This window comes from Myotis daubentonii, chromosome 3, assembly GCF_963259705.1.
Source record: "Myotis daubentonii chromosome 3, mMyoDau2.1, whole genome shotgun sequence".
Taxonomy (NCBI): domain Eukaryota; kingdom Metazoa; phylum Chordata; class Mammalia; order Chiroptera; family Vespertilionidae; genus Myotis; species Myotis daubentonii.
Window position 1 is genome coordinate 71,249,907 of NC_081842.1, and position 14,206 is coordinate 71,264,112.

A 14,206-nucleotide genomic window follows, 5' to 3' on the forward strand; every position below is an offset into this window, starting at 1 on the left:
CTGTACAGGCCAGCCCTCTGAGTCAGTGGGAGAGGGCTGTCCCCAACCTCGATCCTTGTCTTCTCATATAAATGAATCTATACAAGACCCTGACTGCATTGTGAAAAGCCAGTTGGTTAAAGCATGCAACCTTTATTGAAAAAAGCAAAGCGAGCAAACCTGAACATCTGGCTCATGAAACACAGACAGGCTCTAGCTAATCGACGAGCAGATTGGGAGGGGGTCCAAGGCATTGTATACCCTCCTATCTATAGGTCTCAAAATTCCTTTGCCAAATATTTTGATACAAATTAATTCTCAAGGTCCTCTTTTTTTTTTTTTTACTTTGTTATGGCATTTCCAGAAATCATGAGAAGCACCTGACAACTAGATTTTGCCAAGCCTTGAGACTGCTGGCGTTTCTGGAAGTAAAATTGCGCCCCCCCCCCGCCCCCCTTTCTGTATTCTCTCATTTGGGAGGTTTTTTAACCATTTATTCTGTGTCCTTGGCTCCTTGACTGGGGAAGATAATGGTTTGTTAGTTACAAGCTGGTTGCAGATTACCCACACTATTTGTCCTTGTTTTAACTTTACTGTCTCAGTTTCCCTATTCCTCCTGCCCTGGAATTTTGTAACAGCTATACATATTTTAATACTTGTGTCTTTGAACTTTTACATTAGAGTTAAGTGATTTATACACCACCATTAGATTATTAGAATATTTTGATTTTGACTATATACTTACCTTTATCAGTGAATTTCATATATTTAGGTCTTAAGGTTACTAATTATTGTCTTTTCATTTCAATTTGGATAACTCTAACATTTCTTGGAAGGTAGAAAAAATGGTAATGAACTCCTTGAACTCTTGTTTGGGACATTCTTTATTTCTCCATTTCTGAAGGAGAGCTTTTTCAGATTAAGTATGCTGGGTTGGCATGTTTTCTCTTTCAGCCCTTTGATTATATCATCCAACTCTTTCCTGATCTGCAAAAAAAAAAAAAAAAAAAAAAATCTGATAATTGACTAATGGGTTCCCTTGTATGGAAGGAACTTACTTGCTCAAGGAGGATTTTTTTTTCTCTATAGTCTGAGTAACACATGAAAATAGAAACTGACATGATATGCTTTCTCCCACTGCCTTTCCTCTGGACAACTGGCTTATCTGCTTGGTGAAGCATCTTCCTAGTGTTCAGGGTCCACTCCATGGAAATTTGTTTTAATAACATCATAAGTTGTGCATGTTGGACTAGCTTCCATCTGAAGAGAAAAAGCCAAGGTTTCATTGGCAATTAGAAAAACCCATTTCTGATTTCGAGTTTAAAAGCTTTCTTTGCCCTGATTGTTGCCTTGAATAGCATATCTTCCATCAGTTCTGGTCAGTAGGTGTTTGGTATAGTGAATGTTCTATTTGTGTCTTTGATAGCCTGCAATTCCTTAGTATTAATTAATCCTGTAAGTAAATATTAAGCTGTGTATGTCAGCTACTGAAAACAAAGATCCTGAACGTCACCACTGTCTTCAAGGATTTCCCTATCCAAAGGGGGAAATAGGCACAAAGTAAACTAAAATGTGATGTGTGTCAGCGCTATAAGTGGTGTGATCACAGAGCATGTATCACTCTACCCTCGAGGAGTGTGTGTTTATGTTTCTAACATCCTAGTAGTTTTATCACTCTTAAATGTTTGTGTCAGGGTTCACAGTTGATATGCGTTTTCAAATGTAGCTGTGTTGTGTTAACTGTGTTCAGTTAATGTTTTCAGGGAAAGACAGTATTTCACCTTCGTTTTACCCCACAGAACACATTAATGAGGTATTTTGTCAAGACTAGCAGCAGTAGTTTTTGAGGGCTTCTTAGGCACTGGATGCTGAGCTGTGTGCTGAGGGCATGCAAAGTTTGTATATTAGTCTTTTATCATTTAAGATGCTTTTTATAAATCACAATAATTGACTATACTAGGTAGGCTGTTTTACATTTTTTAAATAAAATTAAAACTCTGTCTTTGATGTCTTGATGAAGTAATACGTTTAGCTTTAACTCCCTGTTTTAAAGGTTTTCTTGGTTGGAAATGGAATTTACTCATTCCGTATTCTAGTCTTTCATGTTGTTCCCTTTCGCCCCTTTTTTTCTGTTTAAATAGTGCTCTAATATGTACACGGCCATTGTTGTGTATGTTTGTAGGGAAGATTCCTATCAGTGCAATTGCTAGATGGTCCTTCATGACAAGTGCTGTTTCTAAGCAAGGAAGGAGCAGAGAATCTGGCATGAGGGTAGGGCATAAACAACAAAGATTGGTAGAAAAGGGAGACAGAGACAAAATAAAGATAAACTCTGGCTGTGAGACAAGATCATAAATATCTGTAAAAATTGTCTTAAGGGTTGCCTTTAAGTTTATTCAGTGCCATCCTTCCTGGGAGTACTTAAGAAAATTTTTTAAATCTCAGCGTATTTCATTGCAAATATCCTATCTAATAAAAGAGAAACATGGTAATTAGCGTACATCCACTACCCTTCCCATTGGCTAATCAGCGAGATATGCAAATTAACTGCCAGCCAAGATGGCGGCCAGCAGCCAGGCAGCTTGAAATTAACATGAGGCTTGCTTACTTCAGTGAAGGAGGACTCCAACGTTCCCCGCCTGCCGCTGCCGGCCTCTGAGCTTGCAGTTTGAAACATTCTTACAAATATAGAAGCTAAACAAAACCCCAGAAACCTGCTTTCAGCCCGCTGGGATCTCAGAGCTGGAGTTGATAGTGTTTCGATTATAGAACCCAAACAAACCAGATACCTGCTTTCAGCAGCAGAGGCCTCAGAGCTGGATCCAGAGCTAAAGCTGGCCCAGAATAAAAAAGAAAAAAGAAAAAAAGGAGCAGTTGGGAGCTTCAGTCACCCGCCAGCCTGAAAACAGCCCTCAGCCCCTCACCCAGACTAGCCAGGCACCCCAGTGGGGACCTCCACCCTGAAGGGTGTGTGACCAGCTGCAAACAGCCATCATCCCCTCACCCAGGCGGCCAGGCACCCCAATGGGGACCCCCACCCTGATCCAGGACACCCTTCAGGGCAAACCAGCCAGCCCCCACCCATGCACCAGGCCTCTATCCTACATAGTAGAAGGGTAATATGCCTCCCAGCACCGGGATCAGCGGAGCTGAGAGGCCTCCCGGCACCGGGTTCAGTGTAACGGGGCAGCGCCCAAACCCCCTGATCACCCTGCGGCTCTGTGTGTGAAAGGGTGAGGCGCCCCAACCCCCTGATCGGCCCTGCTCTGTGTGTGACAGGGTGCAGCGCCCCAACCCCCCCCCCCCCCCCAACGGGCCCTGCTCTGTGTGTGACGGGGTAGAGCCATAACCTCCCCATTGGCCCTGCCCTGAGTGTGACAGTGGTGGTGCCCCAACCCCCTGATTGGCCCTGCTCTGTGAGTGACAGGGGGGAGCTCCCCAACCCCCCCCCCCCCAACGGGCCCTGCTCTGTGTGTGACGGGGTAGAGCCATAACCTCCCCATTGGCCCTGCTCTGTGCATGACAGGGGGCAGCGCCCCAACCCCCTGATTGGCCCTGCTCTGTGCGTGACGGGATGGTGCCGCAACCTCCCCATCGACCCTGCCTTGAGTGTGACAGGGGGCGGTGCCCCAACCCCCCAATCAGCCTTACCCTGAGGGTGACTGAGGGTGGCATCGCAACCTCCCGATCCGCCCTGCTCTTTGCATGACGGCGTGGTGCCCCAACTCCCCAATCGGCCCTGCTCTGAGCCCAACTAGGGGCTGCATTTAGGGATTGGGCCTGCCCTCTGCCACCCGGGAGCAGGCCTAAGCCAGCAGGTCGTTATCTCCTGAGGGGTCCCAGACTGCGAGAGGGCACAGGCCGGGCTGAGGGACCCTCCCCCCCCCCACCAGTGCACAAATTTTTGTGCACCGGGCCTCTAGTATATATATATTTATGTATATACTACATGTATATACTGCTATTGTATTTGGTTTTATTATAAAGATATTACATATTTATTATATACAAGTTGTAATATGTAAGAAAGTATAAATCAGAAAACAAATTTCATCCATACTCAGAGAAAACCAACAATAATACTTTAACATCTTTTTTCTGTGTATTCATTTTTACATAGCTGTGCTCATATTGTACATACATGTGTTTATATCTAAACTTTCCTTTGCTTATCATCTTAATCTTGTTGATTTTCTTTTATTACTTTTTTCCTGTTTTTTTTTTTTTAATTTTTTTAGGTAATAGAAACCTTACATTGTTTTGGAATGAATTTGGATACCAGAATAACAAGGACACAGAGAGGTCTTTAGAGTCTACTCAGTATCAAAGAAGACAAGCCATGGCCATCCCATTCATCATTCAGTGTGGTGAGTGTTGAATTCCATTCAAATTAGCAGTCATTTAGTGAGTTTTTAAATATGCAAGTCATTGTGCCAGTAAATGGTGCCTGAAGGAGACAAAGGTGGTGGGTAAAACCTGATTTTTACATGCAGTGAGGTTAGAGTCTAGGAGATAGGTTAAGATAAGCATGAAATTATAGAGATGAAATTCAGATGTAAAAGATGATGTAAAGAGGCACAGAGTTCTATGAGGGTTCAAAAAAGGAGAAAGTTGAAGCAAGGCTTCATGACAGAGGTAGCTTTTGCCATGATCTTTAAGATAGAATTTTGATAGGCAGAGATGTAGCAGGAGATATGTGTTAATATCAGATATACATTCAGCTAAAAATTTAGGGGTGGAATGATATAAACAGTTATCTTTCTTTTTTTTTTAATTCTTTATTGCTTAAAAGTATTACATATGTCTTTTTCCCCGTTGACCTTTTCCCGGCCATTCCCTCCCCACCCCACCCCAGCACATGCCCTCACCTCCTTACTGTCTGTGTCCATGGGTTATGCTTATATGTATGCATACAAGTCCTTTGGTTGCTCTCTTACCACCACCATCACCCCACCACCCTTCCCTGCCTTCCGGTTTGTTCAATGCTTCTATGTCTCTGGATCTATTTTTGTTCATCAGTTTTGTTGTTCATTATATTCCACAAATGAGTGAGATCATGTGATATTTATCTTTCTCCAACTAGTTTTTTTTTGCTTAGCATAATTCTCTCCATGTCTCTCCATGCTGTTGTGAATGGTAAGAGTTCTTTATTTTTTATAGCAGCATAGTATCCCATTGTATAGATGTACCACAGTCTTCTAATCCACTCATCTGCTGATGGGCACTTAGACTGTTGCAAAATCTTAGCTATGGTAAATTGTGCTGCTATGAACATAGGGATGCATATATCCTTTCTGATTGGTGTTTCTGGTTTCTTGGGACATATTCCTAGAAGTGGGATCACTGGGTCAAATGGGAGTTCCATTTTTAACTTTTTGAGGAAACTCCATACTGTTTACCATAGAGGCTGCACCAGTCTGCATTCCCACCAGCAGTGCAAGAGGGTTCCTTTTTCTCTGCATCCTCTGCAGCACTTGTCATTGTTAATTTGTTAATGATAGCCATTCTGACAGGTGTGAGATGGTACCTCATTGTTGTTTTGATTAGCATCTCTCTGATGATTAGTGACTTTGAGTATGTTTTCATAAGTCTTTTGGCCTTCTGTATGTCCAGTTTCAAAAAATTTCTATTTAGGTCCTTTGCCCATCTTTTGATTGGATTTTTATCTTCCTTTTGAAACAGCTATCTTTCTGTTTTTAATACCTAGTACTATGCTAAATATATAGTTGGTACTTAATAATTGACTACTGAATACATGAATGATGGCTAAATAATAAAAAACAAAAATATCAGATTAAATAAACATGTTAGAGGGTCTCGAATGCCAAGATAAGGAGTTTTTACTTTGATAAGCAATGGAGAGGCATTGGACATTATTTGATAGGAGAATAACATCATTGAAGCACTGAGCACTTGTTGTGTTCCTCTGGTGTATCTTCTAGCCACTATTCCTAGGGTTAGAGAATTAAAGACACTCTGTTATCTGCAAGGAGTCTGCTGTCCAGGGAGGGAGCCAAGCAAACAAATAGGGTACACCATAGTCTGTAAGACTGTGTGGTTAGTTAAACAGAGCCAAGCGAACACCTCCCTAACCTTGAGCCTTGGGTTAAGTACCTGACTGGTCTAATATGTGCAAGGCGCTGCCAGAATCCAATCTCTAGTATTATGGAGCTATGAAATGAGGCAAATTCCTTAATTTCTCTAAGCCTCAGCTTCCTTTTTCATAACATGAGGTTAGTATTTATAGCTACATCAGACAGTGCTGTGCAAATAAAATGTATTAGCATATGTAAAGTTTACTAAGTGCATAGGATAGTGTAACAGGGTTCTCCAGAGAAACAGAACCAATAGAATGGCTGTCTGGCTGCTGAAAATATATATATAAGATAGATAGATAGATAGATAGATAGATAGATAGATAGATATTAATTATTGAGAATTAGCTTACATGATTATGGAAACTAACAAGTCTAAGGTCTTTATTCAGCAAGCTAGAGACCCAGGAGAGCCATTGGTTTAATTCTAGTTGAAGTCTGAAGGCCTGAGAACCAAGATACCCAATGATATAATTCCAGTGTAAACGTTGACAGGCTCAATACCCAGAAAGAACGAGCTTATGTTTTAATTTGAGTCTGAAGGCAGGAAAAAGCTTGTGTCCCAGCTCTAGACAGTCAGGAAAGAGAAGTTCCTTTTTACTCTCCAGGGGGTCAGCCATTTTTTGTTTTATTTAGGCCTTCAACTGATTGGATGAGGCCCACCCCACATTAGGGAGGACAATCTTCTTTACTCAGTCTATCAATTCAAATGTTAATCTCATTCAAAACACCCTCACACAGACACATTCACAATTATTTGACCAAGCAACTCATGGCCCAGTCAAATTGACATGAAATTAACCAGCACAGATAATGTCTAGCAATGCTGGATTTTATCATTATTACTATGTATGTTAACCCTCAGAAACCTTTTAGGTAAGTACAATAGAATTTCTTCTTACAGATGATGATACTGAAACATAGAGACATAATTTGTTCATAGACATAGTAACTGGTGGAGCAGTTCAGGTTCTTACCCACTGTGCAAACTGCCTCCATTGAAGATGAACAGAGAGAAGTGTTTACCAAAGAGGCATTAGCAGTGTGTCTGGGAGGAGTTCAAGATTAAAGTTAAGAATAGTCTGGAAAATATGGAGTGTCTTGGTCCTAAAAGCAAGGAGGGACTGCAAGGGAAAAATGGACAAGGAAGGCAATGAAAATGCGAAAGGGAAGTCACTGGAAGTTTTCATGTGGTTTAAGAAGAGAGAGAGATCAATTACCTAAATAATTTTGGCTGAAAGTAGCAAAAACCAATTGGAAAGAACTTAAGCAATAATAATAATAATTATTATTAATTAGGAGTGTCCAAGGGTAGCTCATAGAATCCTAGACTAGTTGTGCCATCAAGTGTAATGGTATATGATCAAGGATTCACTTGCCTGAGGCTGGAAAAATACCTCATACTTTTGGTTTATGCAACCTGATGTCTTACTATGAAGGATTCACTTCTGACTGTGGTCTTTCTTGTGTGTGATTTTGTTTTGATGATCAGATCTTTGCCTTAAATGGAGAGTCTTGCCTCCCTCTACTGATTATCAGGAAAAAGAACTTTTGGACGCCTGGATTTGTGCTAATAATCCTAACCTCTCAGAAAACAGGTAGTGTTTGATGGTTTTCTAAAATTTTTATCCAATTTTGAATTCCTGAACTACATATGTATGAAACTGGAAAATGTCCGCTATAGGTACATTTCAGCTTAGTCTCCGTCATCCCCGAGAACTCTTTCTAGCACCTGGCCAGTTGTGGAAAGATAGTTGATTAGTGTGCTTTTCCATCAAGATAAAAGAGACCTGGATGTAATGCTTTGTAAACATTGGGGTGTGCAGCTCTATGCTTTCACTGCAGGGGACTACCACTCATATTTAAGAGATCTGCCTTTTAGTTCGTTCTCACACAACATACCACCTTAAAATACAGGAGTTTTATCCAGGTGGTGTCTCCAGGAGCACTAAACTGTTAGACCACATGCATTTTCTATTTAAGTCATATATTGATTTCATTGCTTTGTGCTCTTCGAGGAAGAAGTTCAGACAAAAGCAGGAAAAAGACCAATTAAATATTGATGAATGCCAGTGTTATTACAAGTCCTTTTAAACTTATATTCTTTCTCTTGGGGGAGGCAGAAGAGTTAGTATACCCCTCTAATAAAGTCACTCCTAAGTCAAGCATTGTTTTTCCATGGAGTTTGCTGTAAGTCCTTTGGCCTGGATAAGTAAATCAATATTGCTAATACAGACAATAGTGTAATAGCTCTTGTTGGATTACTTTTATCCAGTCTAGAAAAAATAAAGAACAAATAAAATTTTTTTAAAGAAGAAAACATTCAGAAACTGCTACTACAACCCCACCTGGAGTCCCCAGGTTAATCATATTTAGAAACTAAGAAAATAAGTCAGATGACAGACAGGGCTCTTAGATTTCACATGACCCAGGGCTTTCTAGGTTCCCTTTCTTGGTTTGCAGCAGAATCCGTTTTGTTTTGTTTTCCCTCAAATAAAATTTGCTTAGACCCTAAATGTATGAACTACATAAATGCAGAATTGTCCTGCTTTGAATCGAAGGTTGGGAATGTGGAGGCCAAAGGTACCCATGCACTTCCCACTTCTGTTCCCTACTGTCGGCAAAGAGCCTAGAGCTCCAGGGCGTGCGCTTATGAAACACTGAGCTATCTCACGTCTTCTTTGTAGAGAAGTGAAAAGTGAAGCCCAAATGGGGCCTCAGAAACCTGTTCATGAAGCCATTAGCCAAGGTCTTTTGATTCCTAACCTGATTTCAGCCCTAACCTGGAACTTAAATATCTCCCAAATAGGAATAAAGTGTTGGCTTACTTTCAGTATTAATTGTCTGATATGTAGTGTTTTTATAACCAGTATCATTATTTTTATCAAAGTGTTAATAGAAGTTTGTGGCTACTGTTGTTTTTAAATTTCTGTGTTGAAAGACCTGTGCTTGAAAATGTAAATAAAATTGACCTAAGCCCCTAACCCTCAAACAACAACAACAACAACAAAAAAACCAAAAGAATAGTTAATAACATTGATCACTTATTGTGAGCTAAGAACTTTTTGTACAGCATAGGATAGTGTTTTAGAGTTCAGACCCTGGACCAGACTGCCTGGGTTTGACTCCTAGCTCTGTTAGCTGTGAAAAACCTTGGACAAATGTCCAATATATCTCTCTCTCTCTCTCTCATTTTTTAATGCATTTTAATTGATTTTAGAAAGAGAGGAAGGGAGAGAGAGGGAGAGATGGAAACATGGATCAACTGCCTCCTACACACCCTCTCCTGGGGATCGAGTCTGCAACCTGGGCATATACCCTGACCAAGAATTGAACTGGTGACCTCTTGGTGCATGGGACCAAGCTCAGTCCGCTGAGCTACCCCAGCTGGGGTCCAATCTCTTTTTAACTCAGCTTCCCATCACCTAGAGTGGGGTGTAATACTAGTATCTTTTGCATCTTTTCTGGGTCTAGCTGAACCCCTTGTAAAGTCAATCTGCCATGTCCCTGGAGAATTTTGGCCCCTCTCCACAGAACTAACCAAGTACCTTGATTTCATAGATCAGTCTTAGTCGTGGTCAGACCCATAGAACTCGGAGACTACCCTCTACAGTTTCTTTATTGCCAAATTATCATTACTTATACTCTTGCCCTTTTCTCCTTGAAAAGTGGTGATGCCATCAGAGAGCACTGTTTCAAAGCTGCACTAATTCTGTCTCTTTTGCACATCAGAATAGTCCATTTGTGACGACAGGCAAGATAAATTTAGCCATGTTGACAGAAAACTGATGGACCAAGCCTAAAATGCACAAAGTTCTTTTATACTTATAATTTCTTTTTAAGTCCATGCTTCGCTAAACATATGGAATTGTATATTAAAAGTTAACTTTTTTTTTCAAAAATTTAACTTTTTTAAAAAAAATTTTTTTGAAGACATTTGAATGGATAGCACTTTCATAAAATACTTGGGGTTTCTCTTTTTTGAATAAAAACTTAATGATGCCAAAAGGTTCTTTTCTCCCATGAAATAGGAACCTTATAGGAACCTTATAGGTACCGCCTCACAGGTGTCTTCATCTCAACACCACGGGTGGCTACATATATAGTAGGTGTCCCTGATTTCAGTAACAACAAATACCACATGTGGGTGGAATTAAGTGTGTGAAGTTCTTTCACAGTAGTACTTGAATTTGCTTGTAGTTCTCTGTTGGTAGGTATAAGATATATATAAGCTGCAGCTCCACAAAGCAAAGAAATTGTGGGTTTGATCGGCTTCAGATCAAAAGTGCTTATGCACTGTTTCAGATGAGAGAAGGTCTCTCTATTCCCAACCTCCTCCTCCTCCTCCTCCCTCTCCTAGTCTAATACACATGTATTTTGTCCCTTCCCTCTCCTTTTTCTATTACCTATGTAAAGCAGGCTTTAAGATTTGACCTTAATATTTTGACCTTAACCGCACATCACCAGCCATGAACAAAGCCATGCCCAGTGGGAGTTGAACCTCTTATCCTTGCCAAGCCTCGATTCCAGGGTGAACAATATAATCTCTCAGTTTTTCAACAGTTTGGCTAACTCAGCTCCCAGCACAGAGCCACAAAACCAAAAGTAGGGGAAAAGGCCTCAAACCTTTCAAATCGTATGTCCCAAAAGTCATTAGCACTTTTCGTAGCCATAGCAGGGGAAACCCTCATTCGCAGCCTGTTTATTGTCATTTAGACACAATTCTGCTTGATGATATACATGTGTTGACACACTGGTGGTTAGAGGTTGGGAAGCAGAGAGATACACCGAGAGCAGCAGGAGAGAAGGACGCTGCAGCAGGGGGTGTTGCTGGGGGGTTATTTGGTGAAGGACTCTGCCACTCCCCCGCGGCTGTCAGTTAGAGCGTCACATCAAGGTCCTTCACAGTGATCCCGGACCAGCATGCAGAGGGGCCGTGTGTTTCAGAAGCAGAACTGTTTGGTGTATTGTAGACAGACAGATGGATTTCTATCCCTAATATGTTTTTTTGAGGGGAGGGGAATGTTTAATAGTAATAAGATAAGATTTAATTATCTAAAAACATTTTTGCAAAAGGCCTCATTTCCTGATAATGGGAGATAAATAAAGCATTAGTAAATACTAGTAATGAAGAGCTTTCTCATTCTGGTAAATATATACTACCTTTCACTTTTTTTCCATTTAGCTGTCTCCCCCCCCCCCCCCCCCATTAAGCTCTTTTTTTTCATGATTTAAGGTCTTGTATTTCCTAAAGTCATCAATACAATGCTCTTCCCTTATATTCAAATTTTGGAAATAAGACATAAAGACTTATTATGCTTGTAGAAGTAAATAATCCTTTACAGACAGCAAATAGTTTTATGTTCCCTCCTGATGTTATTATATATCTCTTGTACCTGTTCATTGTGAAGTTGTCATCAGGCGGAACGTTTACCTCCCATCCCCCTGGGCACCATGAGCACAGTATCACTATCAAAAAATGAGAAAGAGAAGCGACTTCAGGAGTCAGTCCGAAGGTATCAGGATCAACTGGCAGAACAGCAGCTGGAGGTAAGCAGTTAATTCTTTTCAAAATCCACCCTGACGCTTGAGCTGTTGGTTTCATGTGTGCAAATGACTAATGGTTTACCCAGGTTAAACATTCAGCCTCTTTTTTCCATCCTCTTTTGTTGCCTCCTCCCAATTTTGGACCTAAGGACTGTTCTAGAGGTGAGCCACAATGGGTCCCGGGGGCCAGACAAGGAGGAGAGTTCTTAAAAAATACTGGAATGTGTTATCTGAGTCCAACTGCACAGCAGTGGTGTGAGGAATGGGGAGCTTATTTCCATTCTAGGAATGCATGCAGAGCCTCATAGAGGTCACCCCGAATGTCAAAGGTCAAGTGGTTGAGACTGGGACACCAGTCTGCGTGACTCCAAAGGTTAGGCCCTTTTAAATTTATTAAGCTTGTTCCTTAAGGGCAGAATTTTTAGGTAAAGAGTTGTTCTTTTAAAGAAATATTAGCCTGTTAATACAGAAACTCAGAATCATATTTAATTGTTAAGAAAATTCAATGAATAAAACATTACTATCAGTAAATGTAGGTAACCATGACAATTTCAAGTGAAGGAAAATTTGCAGAAATATTGTTTTAATCTCTGCTCTAATAAAGTCATTAGATCTCTGTTTCCTTTATGGATTTGGCACCTAAATTCAATAATTTTTAATAGTATAGCATGTCAACTTCTTCAAATAGCACTTGAGAAGGTCAGCCGCCTATGTCCAAATGTGTGACCCCTCTCTACGTGTCAGGACATAAACTGCTCATTCAAATCGAAAAGTCTTTTGCAGAGAGGGAGGTAAGACCCCCTAGACTTAATGCCTTATTATTATGTGTATTCCTGGGCTCTTAGAAGGTAAGCCTTCTTTTTTACCCCGGTTTCTGTTTTCTTTCCTGGGCTCCCCCCTAGCTAGGGATCTGCCATGCAAATCAGCTGCCATCTGAAACCTGATTTGCATATCACAGCCAAAGAAATCTGACCCTCCTTTATAGCCTGGAGTCTCAGGGTTTCTTTGGGGGAAAATACTGATAGTCACTTTGGGAATACATTCTCCTATGCATTCCCTATCACCCTAAAAGCAGCTCAAATCTCTACAGATTTAGAGCCTCTAGTCCTGGGTTTTATAACAGGTCAGAAGTAAAGAAGGGTATCACAGCCTGTGCTTATTTTCATAAATAATTAGGTGGAGTCATATCTTTCCACTGTGGAATGTCTAAATTTGTTCGGTTTCTTATTTTGTTTACCACTCCTGGTAGCTCTGTGGAGGCAGTCAGCACAACCTGAATTGATTTGATCTTTGTTGTTGTTTTTTCCCTATAAGGTAAAGGCCAGAGCTGGTCCTTGCAAGTACCAGTGCCCATCATGAAGTCTTAACTGCCTTTCTGTTTGTTAGGATTGGATGTTTTATTCATTAGTGAGGTAGAGGTTTTGATTGATGGTCCCTGGTGGAATAACAGATTTGGGCCATCCATTCTTTTTATTCTTTCTTTCTCGGTAGTTGACTTTTTCATAAAAAGTTGAGCCAGGTTTGCCGATTCAGTCTGTTTCAAATATAAACAAAGATGTTTAGCAGCACTCAGATAGAAACCTACTTCCACCAGTTCAAAGGATATAGATTGCTCCATTTTGTGAAAATAAGCCTAGCATCTCAATATCAGGAAATAATTAGAGGCATGCCAGGTAATTATCGTTTGCCCACCTCCTGCTCTCTCATCCTGCTTCCGACTACAAATGCCTACTTATCCATTGACCAGACCTGTGAAGCAAGTATAAAAATGACCTAAATTTGCACACCCCACTTCTTACTCTCTTGTGCTTCAACTTTCATGGCAGAAGGTATCCTGATCTAAAAATTGGACAGTTGACTATATAAATCAAATACCGTTCTGGATCTTAGATTCTGTGGTTCTGGACTTTTGTCACTGACAACCAGGAGGGATCGAATAATGGCAAGGTAGCATTATGGTACTAGTATGAGAAATCAGCTACAACTTCTTCTCCACCCCTCATATCCTCCACTGGTGTGTAGAGTGACTCAGTCTAACTTCTAAGAGCACCACCCACAGGACGCCCTAGTTAGGGAAGAGCCACAATGACTTAGAACACTATTCCGATAAAAGAGGTATTCCAATGATTGGACCCGTTCCTCTGGGAGAAAATGAAGTAGCTAGGTCCAGAGCTGTCATTTCAACGGACGGTGTCTTATAAAATCCTCACCACATTCCAGCTAATTTCATCAATTATAACAACAGAGGGAAGTACAGTTCAAAGAAGTTAAATAACTTGAACCAAGCCACACATCTTTAAATAGTGAAGTTGGGATTTGTTTCCTTTTTGCTTCATTCTAGCACTGATCTCATGCTCTCACAGGATAAATACAGACAAAAAGGACCCGAGAACATTTACAAAGGCAACAAACATCATATTTGTTAGGGAAATGTGTGCGTTTTCCCTAATAAATCTAATAGGTGAGCTCAAATTCAGGATATAATGGATAGGCTGTGTCAGCTAGCCAAGACCCTCTTTATTCCTTGTGCTTCCGAAACAGTCCACTCCACTTTCTCCTTTCTGAGTAAATGAAGGAGTAATCTG

General features: G+C 40.7%; 1 protein-coding gene across 1 annotated transcript in view; it reads left to right on the top strand.

The window, feature by feature from the left end:
• MORC1 (MORC family CW-type zinc finger 1) overlaps positions 1–14,206 on the top strand; it is a 145,704-nt gene that overhangs the window by 67,052 nt on the left and 64,446 nt on the right. Inside the window, exons 15-17 of the mRNA XM_059686177.1 lie at positions 4,218–4,346; positions 7,567–7,672; positions 11,486–11,624. Coding sequence (XP_059542160.1) covers positions 4,218–4,346; positions 7,567–7,672; positions 11,486–11,624 — 374 coding nt within the window. The remainder of the gene's footprint in view (positions 1–4,217; positions 4,347–7,566; positions 7,673–11,485; positions 11,625–14,206) is intronic.